At 42.9% G+C, this 25,281-nt stretch overlaps 1 protein-coding gene across 1 annotated transcript in view; it reads left to right on the top strand.

Moving 5' to 3' along the window:
• The window catches only part of THEMIS (thymocyte selection associated), a 122,785-nt gene that overhangs the window by 11,125 nt on the left and 86,379 nt on the right, over positions 1–25,281 (top strand). The window contains 3 exon segments of the mRNA XM_040429119.1: positions 17,421–17,483; positions 17,486–17,566; positions 19,250–19,705. Coding sequence (XP_040285053.1) covers positions 17,421–17,483; positions 17,486–17,566; positions 19,250–19,705 — 600 coding nt within the window.

The following is a 25,281-nucleotide window of genomic DNA, read 5'->3' as shown; positions in this document are numbered from 1 at the left end:
TCTGTGTTGGGAACTGGGAGTTTGGGCCTGGGTAAAGGCCTGCTACCTTGTTGGTGTGAGAGCAGCGCTATGTCCAAGGACTTCTGCATTGCTGCATGGTGTGAACAAACACCAGACTCAAGGTGACTGTTTTTCTCAAAACTGACTTTTTGTTTTGCTTATCCTTATGTGTGAATAAACACAGAACTGTTTAATTAAAGACGTTGTCGTTGCTCTATACTGGTCCACAAGCCTGTCTACCAGAGCAAATCCCCACACAGGGTACAATGCCTTGTTAGATATTCTATTACAGAGTACAATGCCATTAGGTATTCTATTACAGTGTAAAATATGTATAATATATATAAAGCTGAGTGAAGTGTGTATGTATGTATGTCCGCTAAAGGAATCCACACCGTCACATTACAATCACCATTACTGAGATATTCCCAAAAAATGCATTAGCCAATAGAAGCTTGGTCACTTAACCCTTATCAGCCAATAGAAGCTCGCAGGCCGTTTGCCTCCACATACACAGTTTTACTCCAGGTTTCCATAAAAACCCAGCCATTTTTCTTCACTGCTGTAGGTGAGCTTTAAAGGAAATCTGTCACCAGGATAATCGCTATTGAAGTAAAGCCATGGCCTAATAGCACTTAGTAACTTATTTCAGATGTGCCTTTGTTCCAGCAATAGATGTTTTTATCCTCTGAAAATCCAGTTTTATTTGATATGCAAATGAGCCAGTAAGGTGCCCAGAGGGGCGTCATTCTTGCAGGAAGGAGCCACAGCACCCCCCTGCCACAATGTGTCCACCCTCAAAAGACAAACTTAAAACCCTGTCCCCAGGTACCACTAAGCCACGCCCCTGATCCAGTTAGGACATGCCCCCCCCACTCCTCAGCCAAAGATTGAAAAAATGAAGGTAAAAATCAAATTTTGTCAGCTGCAAGGTTGCGAGGGAGGGTGACTTTCTCCCTGCAGATCACACTCAGACAGCACAGTGCTTCTGTCTTAGAGTGAGCTGTTCAAAAGGACACTCCCTTGATTCCAGTTAGGCCACCCCCCTCCTCCCCTCCCGTACTTTTCCACCTCCTCCTCTTCCTTCCCGCCACACCCTCGCTCACCGACAGGAATTCAAAAATAAAGTTAAAAATCAACTTCTAGGTCCCTCTAAGCCACGCCCTCAATTCAATTAGACCACGCCCTTTCAACTCCTCAGCTGACAGCGATTGAAAAAATGAAGTTAAAAATCAACTTCTGTCAGCTGCAGTGGTGGGAGGGAGGATGACTTTCTCCCTGCAGCTCACGCTGAGACAGCACACTGCTCCTGTCTGAGAGTGAGCTGTTCAAAAGGACATCCCTGTGTCCGTCCAGGCCCTGCGCCGGACGGAGGACAGGGAGTCTGAAAGCCAGACTGTCCGGTCTAAAAATGGACTTCTGGCCACCCTAGGGTCAGGCTGCTATGAAGGTCACAGTTAAGGGGCCGGGCCGCTGTGGAGGTCACTGTCAAGGGGGTGGTGTGCTGTGAAACTCGCTGTTAAAGGGGAAGGCTGCTGTAAAGGTCAAAGTTAAGGGAGTGGGCTGCTGTGGAGGTCCAATTTTAAGGGATGGGGCACTGTGAGGAGGAGGTCAGTGTTAAGGGGTGGGGGGCTGTGGAGGTCACTGTTAAGGGGGCAGATTGCTATAGATGTCACTGTTATAGCGGATAGTGTTGATATCTTTTAACGACACACACATTAAATCAAATAGATTAAATATACCCGGGTCCTTCAGCTAGTATATATATATATATATATATATATATATATATATATATATAGTAGGGTTGTCCCGATACCGATACTAGTATCGGTATCGGGACCGATTCCGAGTTTTCTCGGCGGTACTCAGCCGCCGATACCCCGCCCCGATACATAAATAGAATACTTTTTTTTTTTTTTTTTACATCAAGCGGGCTGGTGAGCGGTGCATAGAGGGGGCAGTGAACGGCAGCTGAGAAGGGGTGGAGAGAGCCGGCAACGATAATTATTGCTGGTATGTGACTGGGTATTACTTACTGCATGGGTGTCATGCGGCCCGCAATGAATATTTTTGCGGCCCGGCAAAGATGCAGCATCGGGAGAGAGGAGGGGCTGGAGTCCGTAACTAGGGGCGGGGCCCGGTGCAGTCACTGTACTCTTACACCGGGCCCCGCCGCTCACCAAAGTATTTATAAACGTGAATCCTTATCCTGTTATTAAGTTGAACTAACGCTGCCCTCTCCCATGTTCCCATGTTCCCCTGTATCCCCCTGTAAGCTTCAATAGCAGGCAGAGCAGACGGCAGCAGTAACGTCACTCACTGACGTAGAGCGCCTGCTCCGCCCACTTTATGAATGAAGCAGGCGGAGCAGACGCGCGACGTCAGTGAGTGACGTTACTGGTGCCGTCCGCTCTGCCTGCTATGGAAGCTTAAGTAAGTGCTGTGGGGATACAGGGGGATACAGGGGAACATGGGAGAGGGCAGCGTTAGTTCAACTTAATAACAGGATAAGGATTCACGTTTATAAATACTTCGGTGAGCGGCGGGGCCCGGTGTATTGGGGGACACTGTTATGAGGGTGATCTGTGGATGACATATAGCAGTGTCATCCACAGATCCTCCCCATAACAGTTCCATCCACAGATCCCCTATAACAGCACCATCCACAGATCCCCCACCAAATAACAATGCCATCCTCAGATCCCCCCACCCCATAACAATGCCATCCACAGATATCCCACCCCATAGCAGTACCATCCACAGATCCCCATAACAGTGCCATCCACAAATCCCCATAACAGTGCCATCCACAGATCCCCCATAACAGTGCCATCCACAGATCCCCCATAACAGTGCCATCCACAGATCCCCATAACAGTGCCATCCACAGATCCCCATAACAGTGCCATCCACAGATCCCCCATAACAGTGCCATCCACAGGTCCCCCATAACAGTGCCATCCACAGATCCCCCACATGATAGTGCGTCATCCACAGATCCACAGATCCCCCAAAACGGTCACATGACATTTAAAAAAAGTATCGGTATTCGGTATCGGTGACTACTTGAAAAAAAGTATCGGTACTTGTACTCGGTCCTAAAAAAGTGGTATCGGGACAACCCTAATATATAGCTATATAAATGTATATAATATAAAGCGACAAACTGCAATACAGAAGTATTCCAGTGTATTGTACATGTACGATCACTCAAGCAATCTCAGGCTTAAGTCCCTGGGGTACTAAAAATAGTTTAATAAAGTTATTAAAAATATAATAAAAATTAAAAAAAAAAATCACATAGAAAACTATTTATATAATTGGTATTGCCTTATCCAGAAATGGCTAAACTAATGAAAAGTCCTGTTATTTAATTCAGTAAGAAAAAACCCATTCCAGAATTGCCATTGTTTTGCTACCTTGCTGTCCAGCAAAAATAAGCTCTCTAAGAGCTCTGTGAAAGTATATTGCTGCAAAGTTTGTTTTTTTTAAGTATAAAAATGGGGAATCATTGTAATCATACTGACCCACAGAATAAGGTTATCAATAAATTTTTACTATATAGTGATACTCATAAAAAAAATGTAAAAAATGGTGGAATTAAAGTTTTTTTCCATTATACCAATTTTTTTTACAGTTTTGCAGTGCATATTTAACAATAAGTGGTGCTATTAAAAACCGTCCCTAAAAATATAATGCATCATACCTCTATGTCAAGTGAAGAATAATAAAGTTACATCTCTTCGAAGTAAGGAAGAAGAAAAAACTAAAGCGTTGCTGCCAAAGCAGGCTTGGTCCTACATGGGTTAACATTACTCTCCCTTGTACCTGTCATTGTGTCAATCAATTTTCTGTGATTCTCAAACCTTGTGAATAAATTCACAAATCCTGCAAATAAATCCTATTATCTCTAGTCATTGTAATATATTACACTCTTATGTACAGCATTTAAATATGGGACATGGGGCCAAGTCTTTTATAAACTTCAGATCTATCAAGATGAAGTTGCACCATTTTAAAGTGCCTTTACAATACGGCAGATTGTGTTGCAGAACATTTCTGCAACTGAACATGAATTTTATTCATTTCAATGGGGCTTGCAAAAATCCATGTGCTTCCCTCCAAAACAACTTCATTCCGATGTATAGAACTGATTTTCGCTGGAAATTTTCTGCAATGAAATCTGCCACATGTGATGGCACACTTAGGCTTCATTCACATGGCCATGTCTGTGATTACATTTGTGACAAGATGGTGAGTGGTTCATCTGTGAAGATGTCCATGAAGAACCAATGCTTAGTCCATGTGTCCATTTTTTGCTATCTGTGCGTCATCCGTATTCCATGTGCACTACTAAACTGAAAATTAAAGGGGTTGTCCGGGATTGGGGACATTGCTTTAATAGTACAAGTGTGGCATACACATTACATACAAGCAGGTAGTACCTTTGGCACAGATTTCTGCAGCCCCGTTTTCATCTTTGAAATTCATAGTCGGAAGTTACTGTTTTCTTCTCCTCAGTGACGTAGCGGGTCCCTTTCAGGCAAGCAAAGCTTCCTCTTCCGCTGCTCAGGGAGCCCGGTGACGTCAATAGCAGCATAAGTAATTTATGCAGAGTGGATGGAGGGGCGGTAACTAGGCTGGACGACATCGTGCTAAGCCCCTCCCCTCCAGTCCAGTGACGTCACCGGTAAAGGAGCTTTAGAATGAATGGAGATGAATATTGATGAGGGGGCGGAGTTACAGCACAGCAGAGAGACAGCTGTAACCACCTGATGCCGCACTGCCCAAGGACCCACAGGGCAGTGCAGCCGTAAGTTAGGGAAAGATAAACAGATATATAAACAATGCGTGGGGGACCGTTGGAGCCACATAGAAGTGGCGAAAATAGCTGAAAATATATGCAGGCACCTTTATTTAGATTGTGAGTAAATGTGTGTTTTTGTTGTTTTTTTTGGTCCCAGACAACCTCTTTAATTTCTAGAGCATATCCTACCAATGGTCCATGAAAACCACTGATGCCATCCATGTTGTGTCAATGGTTTTCACGGATCATTAGACTTCAATAGTCGTGTTTTATCTGCATCACGGACTAAAGTACTGCATGTAGCCATGGTTTTTCCACTGACCCACTGTAAGTGGAAAATCACTGATATGTGAATAAACATATCAAATCAATTCAATAGATACGTGGGCTGTCCATGGAAAACACAGACAGCACATGTCTGTGATTCACTGATGTGTGAAATATATATACCATATTAAATCCACTCTTTTACTGGGGCTGATTCGAAGGTTAGGTGCAAGAAATAATATACAATAGTAAATGTACAAAAAAACATATATTGTACATTGTGGAAACTTGTACACCTTATTTGCACATATTGTATGCCTTTTGCTTACTCCTCTTTAGCATCTGTTAGGATATTCAAAGACCTTTATATGTTAAAATCAGAGTAAGGGCTCATGCACACAAATGTATTTTCTTTCCGCTTCTGTTCCGTTTTTTTTTTGAGGACCGTATGCGGAACCATTCACTTCAATGGGGCTGTAGAAAATACAGAAGTTACTCCGTGTGCATTCCGTTTCCGTTTGTCCTCATGGCCGTTCCGCAAAAAAGTAGTGCATGTCCTATTCTTGTCCGCAGATCAGGGTCTGAGGCACCATTCAAGTCAATAAGTCTGCAAAAAATACGGAACGCACACTGAACACATCCGTATGTCATCCGTATTAAATCTGTATTTTGCGGATCCATACTGTAGAAATGCTATGCCCAGCCTATATTGCTCAGGTGTTTGATGATTAATAAGTTACTGTTTCTGTATACGATCCTCAAAAAAGGATCAAATACGGAAACCATTTGGATATGTTTTGTGCAATAACGGAACGGAAGAGGACTTCAATCGGAGAAAAAAACCTCAGATACGGAACAACGGATCAGTGAAAAACGGACCGCAAAACAACAACGATCGTGTGCATGAGCCCTAATGCAAAGGAGCATGATGTATACTAATGAAGGGCATTTCAATCAGACATACTCCTATATACATTTCTCTTAATCCTTAAAAGGGTTATCTTGGAAAAGATAATGATGACTAGTGATGGACGAACATCGGCCGGGACGATTCGCGATCGCGATCAAATGTGGGCCCCATTCACTTTAATACCAGGCGAACCTAAAAAACTTTCAGGTCATATTTGCAGCCACCAAATACTTACTAGAAGTGCAAAAATCGTCCCACAACATGGACAGTGATATACCAGAGGGGGATCAATGGCAAAAATTCCCACAAATATATATGTATTTTAATCAGGGGCCATTTTTTTGCGTCTTAAAGAGAAACTCTCAAAAATGTGCCCTGCTGGAGCCTAGAAAATTTTTATTTTTGACCACTGGAGTACAAGCCCCAAACATTAGGCATTCACCGGGCAGAAAAAATCAAGTGATAATGTGGCTGGAGGTATATTAGACGGTCATTGGATAACAATTTTACTGTTGGCCATTTAGATTACAGGCCCCAAAAATTATGCATTCACTGGACAGAAAAGATCAAGTGATTATGTGGCTGGAGGTATATTAGACGGTCAATGGATATCAATTTTACTGCAGGCCAGTGGACTACAGGCCCCAAAATTATTCATTCACCTAACAGACAAGAACAAGTGATTATGTGACTGGAGGTATATTAGGCAGTCACTGTATAACAATTTTACTGTTGAGGGTTTTTTATAATTTTTTTTGTAAAATCAACAACAAAAAAACAGCGGTGGGCCATTACGGGGGGCATTATTTAAACCATGGGGGAAATTATTTAAGATGGGGCCCTACATTGGGAGCATTATTAAAGCTGGGGACATTAAAAAAAAAAATATCTATACTATGGGGGACATTATTTAAGATGGGGGCTTACATTGGGGGCATTATTAAAGCTGGGGCGGTAAAAAAAAAAAATCCTACACTATGGGGGGCATTATTTTAGCTGGGGGCCTACCATCCTGTGGGTGTTCTCAGAAGGGTGGTAGTAGAAATAACTGCCAATCAAATTCATCCATTTTTCATGTCTGTTTTTAACGGACATGAAAAACTAATGCAAAATGGATCCAAGACGAACATTAAAAACGGACACACAGACAGAAAATGGATGCACACATTGATGCAAAATGGCCTTAGGCTACTTTCACACTAGCATTTTTGCTGGATCCGGCAGGGTTCAGCAAAAACGCTTCCGTTACTGATGAATACAACCATCTGCATCTGTTTTGAACAGATCCGGTTGTATTATCTGTAACATACCCAAGACGGATCCGTCATGAACTCCATTGAAAGTCAATGAAAATAGAAACGCTAGTGTGAAAGTAGCCTTTAGGTCCCTACACACACACACACACACACATTTTGTCTGGAATTTTTTGGGGGAGCTATATAAATGCTAGTATGACCACTTACTTGGCCACCTACGTTTTTTGGCATTGCTTTTTTTATGCTGTCTTTGACCACTAAAAATTTCTTCATGGAGTTTTTCTTCTGTGTGGTCCTTAAATTTGGTGTGTTTTTGGGGAGCTGTAAAAATTATTGTATGTAGGTTGTTTTTTTTGGCCACTTTTTTGCAGCATTTTTGTTGCGTTCTTTGTAAATACTGTATTTGAAAGCAGCACCTGGAAAAAAAAAGCCATCTAATTAAGAAAAAGCCATCTAATTAAGGCCTCATGCACACGACCGTTGTGTGCATCCGTGGCAGTTGTGCCGTTTTCCGTTTTTTTTCGCGGACCCATTGACTTTCAATGGGTCCGTGGAAAAATCGGAAAATGCACCGTTTTGCAGCCGAGACCGTGATCCGTGTATCCTGTCCGTCAAAAAAATATGACCTGTCCTATTTTTTTGACGGACAACGGTTCACGGACCCATTCAAGTCAATGGGTCCGTGAAAGAACACGGATGCACACAAGATTGGCATCCGTGTCCGTGATCCGTGGCCGTAGGTTAGTTTTTATACAGACGGATCCGAAGACCCATCTGCATAAAAGCTTTTTCATAGCTGAGTTTTCACTTCGTGAAAACTCAGAACCGACAGTATATTCTAACACAGAGGCGTTCCCATGGTGATGGGGACTCTTCAGGTTAGAATATACTAAAAGAACTGTGTACATGACTGCCCCCTGCTGCCTGGCAGGTGCTGCCAGGCAGCAGGGGGCAGTTCCCCCCCCCCTGTAGTTAACACATTGGTGGCCAGTGCGGCCGGCCCTCCCCTCCCTCCCCTGTAGTTAACTCATTGGTGGCCAGTGGGCCCCCTCCCTTCCCTGTAGTTAACTCGTTGGTTGCCAGTGCGTCCGGCCCCCCTCCCTCCCCTGTAGTTAACTCGTTGGTGGCCAGTGGGCCCCCCCCTCCCTCCCCTGTAGTTAACTCGTTGGTGGCCAGTGGGCCCCCCCTCCCTCCCCTGTAGTTAACTCGTTGGTGGCCAGTGGGCCTTCTCCCCTCCCTCCCCCTCCTAATTAAAATCTCCCCCCTATCATTGGTGGCAGCGGAGTGTACCGATCGGAGTCCCAGTTTAATCGCTGGTGCTCCGATCGGTAACCATGGCAACCAGGACGCTACTGCAGTCCCGGTTGCCATGGTTACTTAGCAATTTGTAGAAGCATTATACTTACCTGCGAGCTGCGATGTTTGCGTCCGGCCGGGAGCTCATCCTACTGGTAAGTGACATGACCTGTCACTTACCAGTAGGAGGAGCTCCCGGCCGGACGCAGACATCGCAGCTCGCAGGTAAGTATAATGGTTCTACAAATTGCTAAGTAACCATGGCAACCGGGACTGCAGTAGCGTCCTGGTTGCCATGGTTACCGATCGGAGCCCCAGCGATTAAACTGGGACTCCGATCGGTACACTCCACTGCCACCAATGATAGGGGGGAGATTTTAATTAGGAGGGGGAGGGAGGGGGGCCCACTGGCCACCAACGAGTTAACTACAGGGGAGGGAGGGGGGCCCACTGGCCACCAATGAGTTAACTACAGGGGCGGGAGGGGGGGCACTGGCCACCAATGAGTTAACTACGGGGGAGGGAGGGGGGCCCACTGGCCACCAATGAGTTAACTACAGGGGAGGGGGGGGCCGGCCGCGCTGGCCACCAATGTGTTAACTACAGGGGGGGGCTGCCCCCTGCTGCCTGGCAGCACCTGCCAGGCAGCAGGGGCAGTCATGTATGCAGTTCTTTTAGTATATTCTAACCTGAAGCGTCCCCATCACCATGGGAACGCCTCTGTGTTAGAATATACTGTCGGATTTGAGTTTCACGATGTAACTCAAATCCGACGGTATATTCTAACATAGAGGCGTTCCCATGGTGATGGGGACGCTTCAAGTTAAAATATACCATTGGATTGGAGAAAACTCAGATCCGATGGTATATTAACTCCTGACTTTACATTGAAAGTCAATGGGGGACGGATCCGTTTGAAATTGCACCATATTGTGTCAACGTCAAACGGATCCGTCCCCATTGACTTGCATTGTAATTCAGGACGGATCCGTTTGGCTCCGCACGGCCTGGCGGACACCAAAACGACTTTTTTTTCATGTCCGTGGATCCTCCAAAAATCAAGGAAGACCCACGGACGATAAAACGGTCACGGATCACGGAAAAACGGAACCCGTTTTTGCGGACCGCAAAAAAATACGGTCCTGTGCATGAGGCCTAAGAAAAATGCCAGTAGCATTTCCCATTTCCCATAGACTGCCAGCTAATATCTGATGATATCGTATTTACCACACACACAAAAAAAACACACAACTAGAATGCAGGTGCAAAGATGCCATTAAGGCCTCTTTCACACGAATGATACAGATTGGTTCCGGATGCGTTCAGCGAAACTCGCACCATTTTGCAAGCAAGTTCAGTCAGTTTTGTCTGTGATTGCGTTCAGTTGTTCAGTTTTTTCTGCGGGGGTGCAATGTGTTTTGATGCGTTTTTCACGTGCGTGATAAAAAACTGAAGGTTTACAAACAATATCTCTTAGCAACCATCAGTGAAATGCGTTTTTCACTGAAGCCCCATTCACTTCTATGGGGCCAGGGCTGCGTGAAAAATGCAGAATATAGAGCATGCTGCGTTTTTCACGCAACGCAGAACTGATGCGCGAAAAAAACGCTCATGTACACAGACCTATTGAAATAATTGGGTCAGGATTCAGTACGGGTGCTATGCGTCCACGTCATGCATTTCACCCGTGTGGAATACTCGCTCGTGTGAAAGGGGCCTAAAAACATAAAAACGTAGAAAAACACCAGTAAAAGAAGCCTTAGGCTTAAAATGCCAAGATTTACATTATCTTCTTTTTAAAGCCGTGCACTTTAGCCTGTAATTCTCCAGATGTTGCAAAACTACAACTCTCATCATGTTCTGACAACTGTAGACTAGAAACAGACTGAGGAACACTGCTCAAAGGGCACTGTTCTAGTTTTTCAAGCGTTTCTGCAATCCTAGCATCACATTACCTGACTTGATGAGTCTGCATAACAGAAATTCTCAGGTGAATCTTGAAAGATGAGAAAGGTATAAAAATCCTTGCAGCTATTTGCAGAGCAGCATCTCAAACAAAAAACACAATAACAAGAAAAATTATGTTACAAGAGAAACAGAATAGATGCAATTTAAAATCTTTCCATTCTCTCATTATTTTTTACTTGGGACACAGACCAAGCAGCCATGAAGGATTGTATCGAGAATAGTTTTTTTTTAATACAAACAACAATAACAATACATGAGATACAGTATATGCAGAGACAAAACACTGGGGATGGTGTAAACAGATTTATCACAGTGGCTCAGGCTGGATGATAAATCTGATGCAGGGACAGACACTTTTCACAGACTCTATACCAACTATTGGTTGACTTGGTTTAAGACATGTTTTTAAGCCAAAACTGAGAGCAAATTTGGTTCAAAACGGTGCATCTTGTGTCACTTTCATGAGAACCTAGGGATATGCCATAACTTTTTAGCATTAAAGGGCGATTCCAAAATTTTTATATATATATATATATATAAATATATATATATATATATATATATATATATATATGGCCTATCCTCAGGTTAGGCAATAACTATTTGATCGGCGGGGATGTGACACCCCACACCCCCACCCATTCAGCTGTTTAAGAGGTGCTCTGGGGCTAGAGGTCAGGGGTGGAACTACAAATTCCATCTACTGTGTAGTAGACAGAACTACATTTCCCAAAGAAAGGTCATGAATATTAAAACTCTGGAAGATCCTTTGAAATAGCCATTTAAATTGAAAAATAGCAATTTGATCAGATATATCAGTATTTTAGGAATCCGATAACAACAATCTTGTCAATAAAGCCCAGATTTTTACATAATCATTCTTTCTAGTAAAATGTATTAAAGGGAGTCTTTCACCAGCATTTCACTTTTTTAACCCTTCCCACAGCTCCCTTGCATGCTTACAGTTAATAAAAACGTTACCTCTGGCATCAATCCTGGACTTATAGAACCATCAAAAATGATCTTTATAAGATATGCAAATGAGGGCTCGCAAGTGCCCAGGGGCGGCGTTACTCTCTCAGGTGCCCTTCTTGCTCAGCCTTTTCATTGCATCCCCCCGCCCCTTCCTACCCTCCGCCCGCCCATCCTTTCCCTCTGACCGCCTTTCTACTAACTTGTTATGCTGCCGATATCCCGCGCCTGCGCACTCATTCCTTTGGCCGGCGCATGTGCACTGCGATGCCCATTCCTTGCACGGCGTCACAGTAACTATTGCGCATGCGCCGGCTAACGACGCGAAAACACAACAAAGGAGGCGGTCCATCGGCGCATGCGCATTAATTACTGTGATGTCATACAAGGAATGGGCATCGCAGTGCGCATGCGCCGGCCAAAGGAATGAGTGCGCAGGCGCGGGATATCAGCAGCATAACAAGTTAGTACAAAGTAGAAAGGCGGTCAGAGGGAAAGGATGGGCGGGCGGAGGGTAGGAAGGGGCGGGGGGACGCAATGAAAAGGCTGAGCAAGCAGGGCACCTAAGAGAGTAACGCCGCCCTGGGCAATTGCGAGCCCTCATTTGCATATCTTTTAAAGATTGTTTTCGATGGTATATAAGTCCAGGATTGATGCCAGAGGTAACGTTCATATTAACTGTAAGCATGCTAGGGAGCTATGGGAAGGGTTAAAAAAGTGCAATGCTGGTGACAGACTCCCTTTAACTTTGAATGCAATAACCTCCGCGGTATCTGAGTTCAATAGTTGGGTACATGTTTAAAGGGCTTCAGCCCACTAAACCGTTTTTTTTTTTTTTACTAATAATCCCTACACTGCAAGCTCTGCATACATAAGTTAAATAATCATTTTGGTTCAGTTGAATTTGATAAAAAGCTATTTTTAAAATATGCTAATTACCTTGCTACCAGCAAGTAGGGCGGCTACTTGCTGGTAGCAGCCGCATCCTCGATCCTAATGACGCCCCCTCCGCATTGTGATTGACAGGGCCAGGGAACGGAATCGTTCTCTGCTAGCCCTGCCTGTTAGCATTCAAAATCTGGCGCCTGCGCCGCCGCCGTACCTATTTTCAATCTGCGCAGGCGCACTGAGAGGCGGCCGCTCGCTTTTCAATGCGCCTGCGCCGGGTGTAGATGTGACATCATCGGCGCCTCTCAGTGCGCTGCGCAGATTGAAGATAGGTACGGCCGCGCGCAGGCGCCAGATTTTGAAGTCTAACAGGCAGGGCCAGCATGAAACGATTCCGTTCCCTGCCCTGTCAATCACAATGCGGAAGGGGCGTCATTAGGATCGAGGATGCGGCTGCTACCAGCAAGTAGCCGCCCTACTTGCTGGTAGCAAGGTAATTTACATATTATAAAAATAGCTTTTTATCAAATTCTACTGAACCAAAATGATTATTTAACTTATGTATGCAGAGCTCGCAGTGTAGGGATTATTAGTAAACAAAAAAAAACAAAACGATTTAGTGGGCTGACAGAAGCCCTCCGCTCTCAAAAACACTGACTATGTATGGTTCTAAACGGCATAAACACTGTCCGAGACTCCAGTAAACAGAAGCCGACTGCTTGTGTTGTCTACCAAAGGAATCCAACTTCATTCCATTTTATTTTTTGCGAAACTGAAAAACAATACAATAACATACATATCAGTACACATAGAATAAACTAGTATAGCATAAATAACCGATAACACCACAGAAAGGCACTTACAGGTAATGATGCCTCAAGCCCCTTTGGATAGAAGCAGACAGGCTGCATCCATAGAGAATAGCAATCCAAAATGACTGAAGACACTTCCTAGACCAAGGGTCATTTCCTGCCTGCCCTTTTCATAATGTAGTTAAGGCTACTTTCACACTAGCGTTCGGGTGTCCGCTCATGAGCTCCGTTTGAAGGGGCTCACGAGCGGCCCCGAACGCATCCGTCTGGCCCTAATGCATTCTCAGCCACTGAGAATGCATCCGCCTGCCAGCGCTCAGCCTCAGCTCCGCTCAGCAAGCGGACACCTGAACGCTGCTTGCAGCATTCGGGTGTCCGCCTGGCCGTGCGGAGGCAAGCGGATCCGTCCAGACTTATAATGGAAGTCAATGGGGACCGATCCGCTTGAAGATGACACTATATGGCTCAATCTTCAAGCGGATCCGCCCCCATTGACTTTCAATGTAAAGTCTGGACGGATCCGTTCAGGCTACTTTCACACTTAGAAATTTTTCTAAGTAATAATGCAGACGGATCCGTTCTGAAACGGATGCAAACGTCTGCATTATCGGAGCGGATCCGTCTGATGAAACATCAGACGGACCCGCTCCGAACGCTAGTGTGAAAGTAGTCTAAAGCTGCCACTCACTTTTGCCACTAGATGACAGTGATAAACTACATAACCTACTGTATATAGATAACTATAACTTAATTAGCCTGTAATGGCAGCAACATTAATGTTGATAAAATTGGAATTAGCAAGTGAACTGCCAACTAAGTAAATGTATATGTACATTCCTCATCACAAATTAATTGACTTGAAATGTGGTCCCGATTGTCAAATTACTTATACTTTCTGAAATAGTCAAGAAACAAGGATATGAAGCAAATGTTCTCCACAGGTTTGCATAAATGTGTTTATGATGCCCATGTTGTATTAACTGTAAACTCAGTCTGGTATGATTTTACCCTCTCTGTTTTATACTGTAATAATATAATGTAGACAAATTCAAAGATCATGTATTTACAGAAGTTGTAAAATATAATTAAATGGTCAAAAAAAATCAGTTATTAATTTCCTAATCCCATTTGTGAAATATGCAAGTTACTTTTTGAGAAATTTAAATATTACTGTTTTACTTGTGAAAAGAACCCATTTTGAAGAAAGTTGGCTTGATGATTGTAGAAACCTATAGTGAAATGGTTATTTATTTAATAAATATAGATTTAAAAAAAATGAGAACTTGCACAGACAGCAGACTATTCTTTTTAAGTTTTTCTATTATTTAAGTATTAAAACATAAGAAAACTATAAACATTTGGTATCCCTGTAATCCTACTGAACCACAGAATTACCCTAACTGTCAGTTTTACCACATAGGTAATGCGGTAAAATGAAATCCATAAAACCATTGCGAAATTACCTTTTTTGAACAGAAAAATAAAAAAGGTATGGCTTCTGGAAGGATGGGAGTAAAAAACTAAGCAAAAAAATGTCAGGAAAGGGTTAACAAATAAAAGCCGAGCTATGGGCAACAAAATTTTTATTATTTTTTTAGACAGGAGTCTACTACTCAATACAACCCGTTTCCCATTCTACTCCCCTGCTACAGGAAAATCCCTATTAATAAGTATGCCAGCATGGGTGAACAGTGGGTTGGCTTGCTCCCCCCTCTTTAAGAAGTGAGTCTCGACTGAGGAGTCTCTCTGTATCTGGTGGTCAGGATGTAAATAAAGTCAGTATAATGAATATGTGGGAGAAAAAATAAATAAAACCATAAATAATAAAATAAAAATTGGTGATGTGGAAGGGAATACAGTGATACATGAATAGACTAGGTCCATGAAAGATGCTGTTTGTTAGCAGTTCACCTCTCAACCTCACAGACTGTGATGAATGACCCCTATTAATTATAGTCTTTATGTGAATTTCAATATTAAACATGAAAGTAGTTGTACTTTTTTACAACAGTTAAATAGGTATTCCCAAACTCAAAGTTCAGTAGTCTCTTATGTGATAATATGATTTTCACTATTTAACTTCTTGAGAAACAGCATGTGGACAAAAGTATTGGGACTCATGTGTAGCATTGTTTTCAGATGTTTCAATCAATCCCATTGACAGAGGTGAAAAAAAAAAATAGAGCTCCTAGCCATTCAGTCGCTTTTACAAATATTTGTAAAAGAATTGGTTGTTCTTAAGAGCTCACTGAATTCCATCATGTTTACTGTAGTAGGATGCCACCGTTGCAACGTCATTTCCTTCTAGATATTCCATGATTAACTTTAGCTGAATGACTGCAAAATGGGAGTGTCTAGGATCTACTTTAGGAGGCGCATAGTGCATAAAAGTCACCAATGCTCTGCTGACTCATTAACTGCAGAGTTTCAAAGTCCTCCATTGGCATTAACATCGGCACAAAAACTGTGCACTGGGAGCATCATGGCATGGAGTTTCCATGGCCAGGCAGCTGCATGCAACCGTGACATCATCAAGCACAATGTCAATGATGGAACAGGATGGTGTAAATAATGCTGGCATTAGACACTGAGGCATCTGGAAGACTGATGGACGAGTATGGATATGACAAATGCCAGAAGAACTGCATTGTGACTGCCTGACTGCATTGTGTAAACTGTAAAATTTGGTGAGGAGGGATAATGCTGTAGGGTTGTTTTTCAGGACTTGGCCTAGGCCTCTTAGTTTAACTGAAGAGAAATCTTAAGATTCAGCATATTAAGACATTTTGGCCAATTATAAGCTTCTAACTTTGTGAGAACAGTTTGGGAAAGGCACTTTGAAATTCTAGCATGACTGTGCCTCAGTGCACAAAGCAAGGTCCATAAAGGCATAGTTGGGTAAGTTTAGTGTGAAAGAACATGATTGGCCTACGTATAACCCATGACCTCACCCCATCGAACACCTTTGGGATGACCTAGAATGGAGATTTCGAGCTAGGCTTTCTCATCCAACATTAATGTACGACCTCACAAATGCTCTTCTGGATGAATCAGCAGAAATTCCACAGACACACTCCAAAATCTTACAGAAAGCCTTCCAAGAAGAATGGAAGGTGTTTTAACTGCAAAGGGAGGACCAGCTCCTATAAAAGCCTATTGATTTAGAATGGTTTGTCATAAAAGCTCCTGTAATGGTGTAGATGTCCCAACACTTTTGTCCATTTAGTGTATTTCATTTGTATATTTGTTGTCTATAGTTACATCCACTATATCATTGCCCATGGATATGTAGATGCCCTAGTATGGTGTTCTACAATATTGGCCAGGTACATATTTAAAGCATGTGCAGTAATTCCAGTCACCTCTGAGCTGCTCAATACCAATAAATAGAATGTCACCTGGGAGTGTAATGTACAGTAGATTAGTAGCCATCTTAATCTGCTATACTTGGCTCCCAAGTAATGGGAACATGCTCGTAGAAACAAGTTGCACTGTGATGTTTTTGAAGAAGTGTGCTATCACCAAAGCCAGCAGAAACTGGAGAAAAGATAGAAAACTATAAGACCCTGGTAGCTACAATCAGTGTAGCATAGGTGTACCATAGGTTGATTTTGGGATATAGAGTTGATATGTGGAATCAACAAGGTGGAGATGGGAATTTTTAAGAGATTTTCAGAGACTTTGTAACTAATGACCTGTCCTCAGGATAGGTCATCAGTATCTGATCAGTGGGGGTCTGATACTTGGGACCCCCGCCGATCAGCTGTTTGAGTAGGCATGGTGCCCACTGTAGCGCTTGCGGCCTTCTCTTAGCTTTTCCCAGATCAGTGACGACACGTTCATCAGTCCACATGGTCTAGGCACTGTTCAGCCCCACTGAGTGAATTGGGCTGGGCGGCATACCAAGCACAGCAGCTATACAATGTTTGGCGCTGTGCTTGGTGACCACAGAAAAGGCTGCGGTGCTCACTGGAGTGCCTTCACAAACTGCTGATGGGCGTGAATCCAGGGTGTTGGACCGCCACCGATCAGATACTAATGACCTATCCTGAGAATAGTACATCAGTTATAAAGTCTTAGAAATCCCTTTTCATGCTCACCTTGATAAAGAAATCCGACTGTCTATATTCTTACTATTCTGTGATATTAAAACTAAGGTGATATAGCAGCAATCATGAGAAAATGACCTTAAATTATCAAATGCCCTTTTTAACATTTTCACTTGACTTTGTTTCATTTAGGTTCCCATTATGAACTCTCTGGAAATGAATGCTCTCTTTCAACAGGAGATGTTATCAAAATCACTGAATTAAAGTCAAGAAAGTCATAGCAACTTACAATGAATACAGCAAGTTGCCTGCAGCAGAGCTTCCACCTGATTTTCCAGGTATCATAGTAGTCATTTGATACAGTATATCATCAGAACTGCATGTTTTTCTCATACCCTCAATATGATGTATTCTGCTATATCGACTGCACTAGTAACATAATGAATTAAACTCGAGAATCACCTTTTCGAGAATCACTACGAGAATCACCTTTTCATGAAAGGATCATTTACATCTACCAAAGCAGGAAGCAACTAAAATAATTTTTTGAACATGGTGATTTAAGCTGATGAGAATAACGCATATGCCCCACTGCCTACACATTGTAAAATATCATCTATCAGATCTTAGGGATTCTTATAGTAAGTACAGCTGTATATATGTACTTTCAGAAGAACCAGGAAGGACAAATATGGGTTTACATATATAGGCAGATGAAATAGACTTGGAGGATAGGAGCTGTTTGAACTTAGCACATTGAAGAAGTCATATATAAAGAAACATTTATAAGGTTATTTTTTTATAAGATATTAATGTTGTACTTGCCTGCTTTGTCTACCCCTTCTATTCCTATATAAATGCAATTTAGATCTAAATACATTTTAACCCCTTCCTGACCAAATGATTTTCCTTTTTTTACTGCTTGCCTGCATTCCTAGAGCCATAACTTTAAAATATTTCCACTTACTCAGTCATATGGCGACAAGTTTTTTTGCAGGATAAGTTGTACTTTCTAATGGCACCATTTAATCTCTCATACGATGTAGTGGGAAGCTGGAAAAAATTCCAAATGAGGTGTAAATGGAAAAAAAAACGCAATTCCGCCATAGTTTCAAGGGTTTCCCTATGTGGTGAAACTGACATTTTCACTTCATTCTGGGGGTCAGTATGATTACAGCTGTAGCACACTTTTATAGTTTTTGGGATGTGGCAGTGTCTATGATCTTCATTTTTTTTATTGTTTATTTATTTTTATTTTAGTACAAGGATTTAAATTTGTATATCTTTTTATTTTTTATATATTTTTTTAAATAGTTTAACTTTTTTTAACACTAACTTTATGTCCCCCTATGGGACTTTAATTTGCAATCGTCTGAGCGCTTCTTCCATAGACTGCAATGATTTTAACATTGAAGCCTATGAGGGCTTGATAGGATCTTCACTATGACAGGCCTCAAAGCCTTCATATGGCCGAGCATATAGCAACCAAACGGCTCCTTTAATCTTGGTACGGCGAGCCATTGGACCCAGGGAGTGCAGCTCCTGGAAAAAGACGACTCAGATGCCTGTGGTCACAAACTGACCACCACATCTGAGGGGTTAAAAATCCCTGATCTGCCTCATGAGCGGGTGCCATCTTTAAAGACATCAGATGTACACTTACAGGGTGTGGTCACAAAGTGGTTAAAGGAATTTTCCAGTATTGATGACCTATCCTTAGGATTGGTCATCGATATCAGATTGTTGGGGACCTGGCACCCCACTAAATCAGCTTCTAGTAGGAGCTGGATCCCCATTGATCTGATTGCCTATCCTAAAGATGGGACCTGGAAAGCCTCATTAAAGAGACATCACTACTCTTGTCCATGGCCAGTGTTTCGTGTAGTAGCTCAGCAACAGTCACATGAATGAAGTTGAGCTTCAATACCAGACACAGCCCGGAATGCAATGGTTAATAATAGAAGTTAAATAACTGATACATTTTCAATAGAAATATATGTATTAAGATTTGTTTCTTGTAGGCTTGTTCTCAGTCATGGCTGATAAAAACCCATATCACTCCATTGAAGAAATCGTACAGGCACTACCTATTGGACCCTTTGGCAATCCAAACCTCTATAGCGATTCTGAGATTCATATAGGAGACATAACCATCGACAAAGGCAAAGCCATCATATTCAACTCTGTGGAAGAAATAAATGGAGTCAAGTCAATCATATGTAAAGTGACAATAGAGGGAACAGATCATTCATTTATTCTACCTCTGTCCCATACTGGAAAGTTTTATGAGTGCCAGGATGAAAGAATTTATACACTCAAAGAGATTGTAGACTGGAAAATCCCAAAGAACAGGGCCAGGACTGTAATACTTAAAGATATCATAGGAAATTGCACGAGTCAAAAACTTTGCTACAGTGCTTTCATTAAAGGAATGATGGTTGTAAAGCCTGTCTATGAACTAAAGGTACTGACGCAATGTAAGTATCATGGGCATGAAAGAAGTAAGATGATAATTTTACCGATTATTAAGACTATTTGGCCCTTTTTCCTTATATTTTATGTATCCTTTAGCTTTAACCCCTTCCCGACCAGCACCGTAATAGTACGGCGCAGCGGGACAATGGACTTGCCGCCCAGTGCAGTACTATTACGGAGCTGCACCCGCCTGATCAGCTGCAGGGGACCGGCTGTTCCCGTTAGCCGGACCCCTGCTGTATGCGCTGTTGTGGCGGGGGACCCGATGGGTTAGAAGGCAGCCCGATGCCATGGAGAGGCTGTCCAATGCCTTGCACAGCATCGGGACCTGCCTTTTATGGGTGCCCAGGAGATCCAGCCTCAGGCTGGGTCTCCTAGGCAACCTGTTAGTGTATTACTCTTACTCCCCAAAAGTTAAAGTCAGAAATAAAGTTAAAAAAAGTAAAAAACTGTGTTTTTAATTAAAAAAAGTGAAAAAAGAAAAATGCCCCTTTTCCCCTGATTTTATAAGAAAAAAGAAAAAGCACACATATTATGTATCGCTGCGTCGGTAACTACTAACTCTATAAATATATCACATGATCCACCCTGTCCAATAAACACCATAAAAAAAATAAAATAAAAACTATGTAAAAAAAAGCCATTTTTGTCACCTTACATCACAAAAAGTGCTACACCAAGCGATCAAAAGGCGTATGTCCCATAAAATGATACCAATAAAACTGTCACCTCATCCCGCAAAAAAATAAGCACCTAAATAAGAAAACCGCAAAAAAAAACCTGTAGCTCTCAGAACATAAGACACTAAAACATCATTTTTTGTGTGTCAAATATGCTATTGTGTTAAAGTGAAATAAATGTAAAAAGTATACGTATTAGGTATCGCCATGTCCATAACAACCAGGTCTATAAAAATATCACATGACCTAACCCCTCAGGTGAACATCGTAAAAAATAAAAACTGTCTAAAAAAAGCCATTTTTGTCACCTTACATCACAAACATTGCAACACCAAGCGATCAAAAAGGCGCATGCCCCCAAAATAGTATCAATCAAACCATCACCTCATCCCACAAAAAAAGGCACCCTACCTAAGACAATCGGTCAAAAAATAAAAAAGCTATGGCTTTCAGACTATAGATACACTAAAACATAATTTTTTTGATTTAAAAAATGCTTATTGTGTAAAACTTAAATAAATAAGAAAAAGCATACATATTAGGTATTGCCACATCCGTAATGATCTGCTCTATAAAATGTCAGATCACCTAATCCCTCAGGTGAACTCTGGAAAAATAAATAAATAAAAACTGTGCCAAAATTACACATTTTTTGGTCACCTTGCCCCATAAAGTGTAATAATGAATGATCAAAAAATCATATGTACCCAAAAATGGTACCAATAAAAACATCAACTCTTCCTGCACAAGACGATCGGCAAAAAAAAAAAAAGGCTTTCAGAAAATGGACACACAAAAACACTTTATTATGTAAAACTGAAACAAACAAAGATAGTAGACATATTTGATATCATTGCATCCGTAACAACCTGCTATATAAAAATAGCACATGATCTACCCTTTCAGGTGAATGTTGTGAAAAAAAAAAAAGTGCCAAAACAGCCATTTTTGGTTTACCTTGCCTCACAAAAAACGTAATATAGAGCAATTAAAAATTATATGTACTCCAAAATAGTACCAATAAAACTGGCAGCTTATCCCGTAGTTTCCAAAATGGGGTCACTTTTTGGGAGTTTCTACTGTAAGGGTGCATCAGGGGGGCTTAAAATGGAACATGGCATCTAAAAATCAGTCCAGCAAAATCTGCCTTCCAAAAACCATATGGCGTTCCTTTTCTTCTGCGCCCTGCTGTGTGCCCGTACAGCAGTTTACAACCACATGTGGGGTGTTTCTGTAAACTGCACAATAAGGGTAATCAATATTGAGTTTTGTTTTGCTGTTAACCCTCGATGTGTTAAAGAAAAACATAGATTAAAATGGAAAATCTGCCCAAAAAGTTAAATCTCATCTCTTTTTTCCTTTTATTCTTGTGGAACATCTAAAGGGCTAACAAAGTTAGTAAAATCAGTTTTGAGTAGCTTGAGGGGTGTAGTTTCTACAATGGGGTCATTTATGGGGGATTTTCACTATGTAAGCCCCACAAAGTGACTTCAGACCTGAACTGGTCCTTAACCTGTCCAGGACACAGGGCGTACCGGTACGCCCTGATGTCCTGGTACTTAAGGACACAGGGCGTACCGGTACGTCCTGAGAATTTCCGATCACCGCAGCGCTGCCTGCGGTGATCGGAACAGAGTGCCTGCCTAAATCATTCGGCAGGCACTCTGTACCAATGCCCGGGGGGGTCTTGTGACCCCCTGATGTCGGCAATCGCAGAAAACCGCAGGTCAATTCAGACCTGCGGTTTTCTGCGTTTCCGGGTTATTCGGGTTTTTGATAACCCGGAAAGGACGGTGATCGGTGGTGTGAATATACACCACCAATCACCGTCCTGCGATCCTGTGAGGTGGTGATCACGCCACCTCTCAGGATTGCCTGCGATTGGTCCCCATGCGGCATGTGGGCGGAGCGCGGCAAGTTTGAATCTCCGCCGCTGCTCTCCCCGCTCATTCCGGTCCGTGGAGCGGGGAGAGCAGCAGGAGATCGCGCTACCCACCGACATTGTGAGTTTTTGGTGCCACCTTAGGATACAGGGACAGGCAGGGGCAGGCAGGTAGTGGGAGGTGTAGGCATGGGTAGTTAGGGCAAGTTTAGGGTTAGATTAGGTAAAAAAAAACAAAAAAAACTTTTTTGTTCTGTGAGCCCCCTGATCGGGTGTCTCGGGTACACAGAAGTTAGCTGTGTGACCCTAGACCTCCCCAGGGGTGCTGCAGCTTGCCCCCCCACACACACTTTTTTTGTTATTTTTTCTTTGCATGCGTTAACTGTGGCCGGCAGTCTTTGCGTCTGGCCACTGTTAGCGCATTGCCCACCCCCGCCCCACAGCGCAATTGTATATTTTTTTCTTTTTTACACTTTTTTGTACTTTTTTTTAGTTAGGGATATATATTTTTTTATAGCTATAGGGTAAGTGCGTGAACACCCGTGCCCCACACACACGCACACCTAATAAAGTTTTCCACACACACAAGCAGACACACACTCCCCGATGGCCCGCCGGACGTTCTCGGCCGAGGAGGCATACACCCTCCTTACCTCCGAGTCCGAGAGCCCCAGTGAGGATGAGGATGACCCCACGTTCCTGTTGTCATCCGCATCCTCCTCATCATCAAGCGGTGATGAGCCCCCCATGCTAGGGACCCTGTGGCCCAGCCTAGTACGAGCAGTGCTGGGGCTCGTACTAGTTTTCCGGCCCACCAGGTCAGTCCACCTGAGCCCCCTGCAGGTGGACCTGTCTGGTGTACCCCAGAGAACTTTGAGCCCGCGATTCCTGATTTTGTTGGTGAATCAGGAATCCAGATTTACACAGAGGGCTTCACTGAATACGACTTTTTCAGTCTTTTTTTCAGTGAGGAACTGGTAAATCTGATGGTAGAGCAGACGAACCTGTACGCCCAACAGTTCGTCGCTCATCACCCGGGCTAGTTTTTGGCTAGGGCCGGTGGCTGGACTCCAGTCAGTGCAGCCGAGATGAGGACGTTTTGGGGCCTCGTGCTGCATATGGGCCTAGTCAAAAAGCCTAGTGTCAGGCTGTACTGGAGTGGGGACGTCCTCTTACCAGACCCCACTCTACAGTATGGCCATGACACGTTCCCGATTCGATTTGAGGCCACCCGAAATGCCTACATTATGCAGATAATGCAGCATGTCCCCCCCAAGGTGATCCTGCCTATGACCGCCTGTACAAAATCAGGCCGGTCATCGATCACTTAGGGGCCAAATTCATGGAGGCCTACGTAGCTGGAAGGGAGGTCGTTGATGAGTCTCTCATTGCTTTCAAAGGGAGACTCATTTTCCGCCAGTATGTTCCCTCTAAGCGAGCGAGGTATGGCGTGAAGCTGTACAAACTTTGTGAGAGTACTTCAGGGTACACTTACAAGTTTCGTGTGTACAAGGGGCGAGAGTCCCGTATTCAAACCCCCAGAATGTCCCCCCACTCTGGGTGTTAGCGGGAAACTTGTGTGGGACCTTATGCACCCAATGCTAGATAAGGATTACCACCTATACGTGGATAACTTTTATACTAGTATCCCCTTATTCCAGTCCCTCGCCGCCAGATCCACGTTCGCTTGTGGGACCGTGCGGAAAAATCAGCGCGGCTTCCCTACCTATCCCCAGGGGTGAGATGTGCCTTACTAGTGAAAACCTGCTGCTGGTCAGATATAAGGACAAGAGGGATGTCCTTGTACTGTCCACAATTCATGGTAACGGCATCACCCCTGTCCCTGTGCGAGTACTGCGGCAACAGTCCTCAAGCCCGATTGTATCATCGACTACAATCGGTATATGGGAGGAGTTGATCTCTCTGATCAAGTCCTCAAGCCATATAACGCGATGCGCAAAACCAAGGCATGGTGCAAAAAAGTTGCGGTCTACTTGGTGCAGGTTGCCATGTACAACTCTTTTGTACTGTTCCAGTGCGCTGGCAACAAAGGGACATTTCTCCAGTTCTATGAGGCAGTCCTCAAGACCCTGATCTTTTCTGACCGGGAAAGAGCAGGTGGGAGTACCTCGGGAATTGGAGGCGCCCAGATCGTCCCTGGCCAACACTTTCCAGGTGTGGTCCCCCATACTGGAAAGAAGGGACGAACTCAAAAAAAAAGCAGAGTGTGTCACAAGAGGGGGATACGGAAGGACACCACCACTCAGTGTGACACATGTCTCGATCATCCGGGTTGCTTATCGGTCGCTTCAGGGAGTACCACACTTCCATGGAGTTCTAAATTTATAATCCCCTTCATCAACTTAGCCACTGAGTATTCAAAAAAACAATGGTTCTCAGACTTGAGACACCAAAAAAAGATTTTTTGTAGAACCAAAAAAAAGAAGAAAAGTAGACTTACTAGGTAGCGCCGCGTCGGTAATAATCTTCTCTGTAAATATACCACTAACCCCCCAAATTAACACGGTAAAACAAAACAAAAAAATAAACAAAAAAAAAAAGGTGCAAAAAAAGATTTTTTTTGGTCACCTTACATAAAAAAAGTGTAATAGCAAGCGATCAAAAAGTCATAAAGCCCCCAAAATAGTGCCAATAAAACCGTCCCCTCATCTCGCAAAAAATGAGCCCCTACCTAATACAATCGGCTAAAAAACTAAAAAAAATTACTCTTAGACTATAGAGATACAAAAAATTTCTTTTTTTGTATCCAAAAAGATAATATAGTCTAAAACCTAAATAATTGTAAAAAATTTGACTTATTAGGTATCGCCGCATCCGTAATAATCTCGTCTTTAAAAATACCCCAAGACCCAATCCCCAAGATTAACAAGGTCCAAAAATTTTTTTTTAAATGGTGCCAAAACAGCTATTTTTGTCACTTTTCCATTTCAATCCGTCGTTTCCGGTAAAAACCAAGGGTTAACAGCCAAATTTTTTTTTATATTTATTACCCTGA

Source organism: Bufo bufo, chromosome 4 (assembly GCF_905171765.1).
Source record: "Bufo bufo chromosome 4, aBufBuf1.1, whole genome shotgun sequence".
In the NCBI taxonomy this organism is placed as follows: Eukaryota; Metazoa; Chordata; class Amphibia; order Anura; family Bufonidae; genus Bufo; species Bufo bufo.
This window is presented reverse-complemented; position numbering and strand designations above follow the sequence as displayed.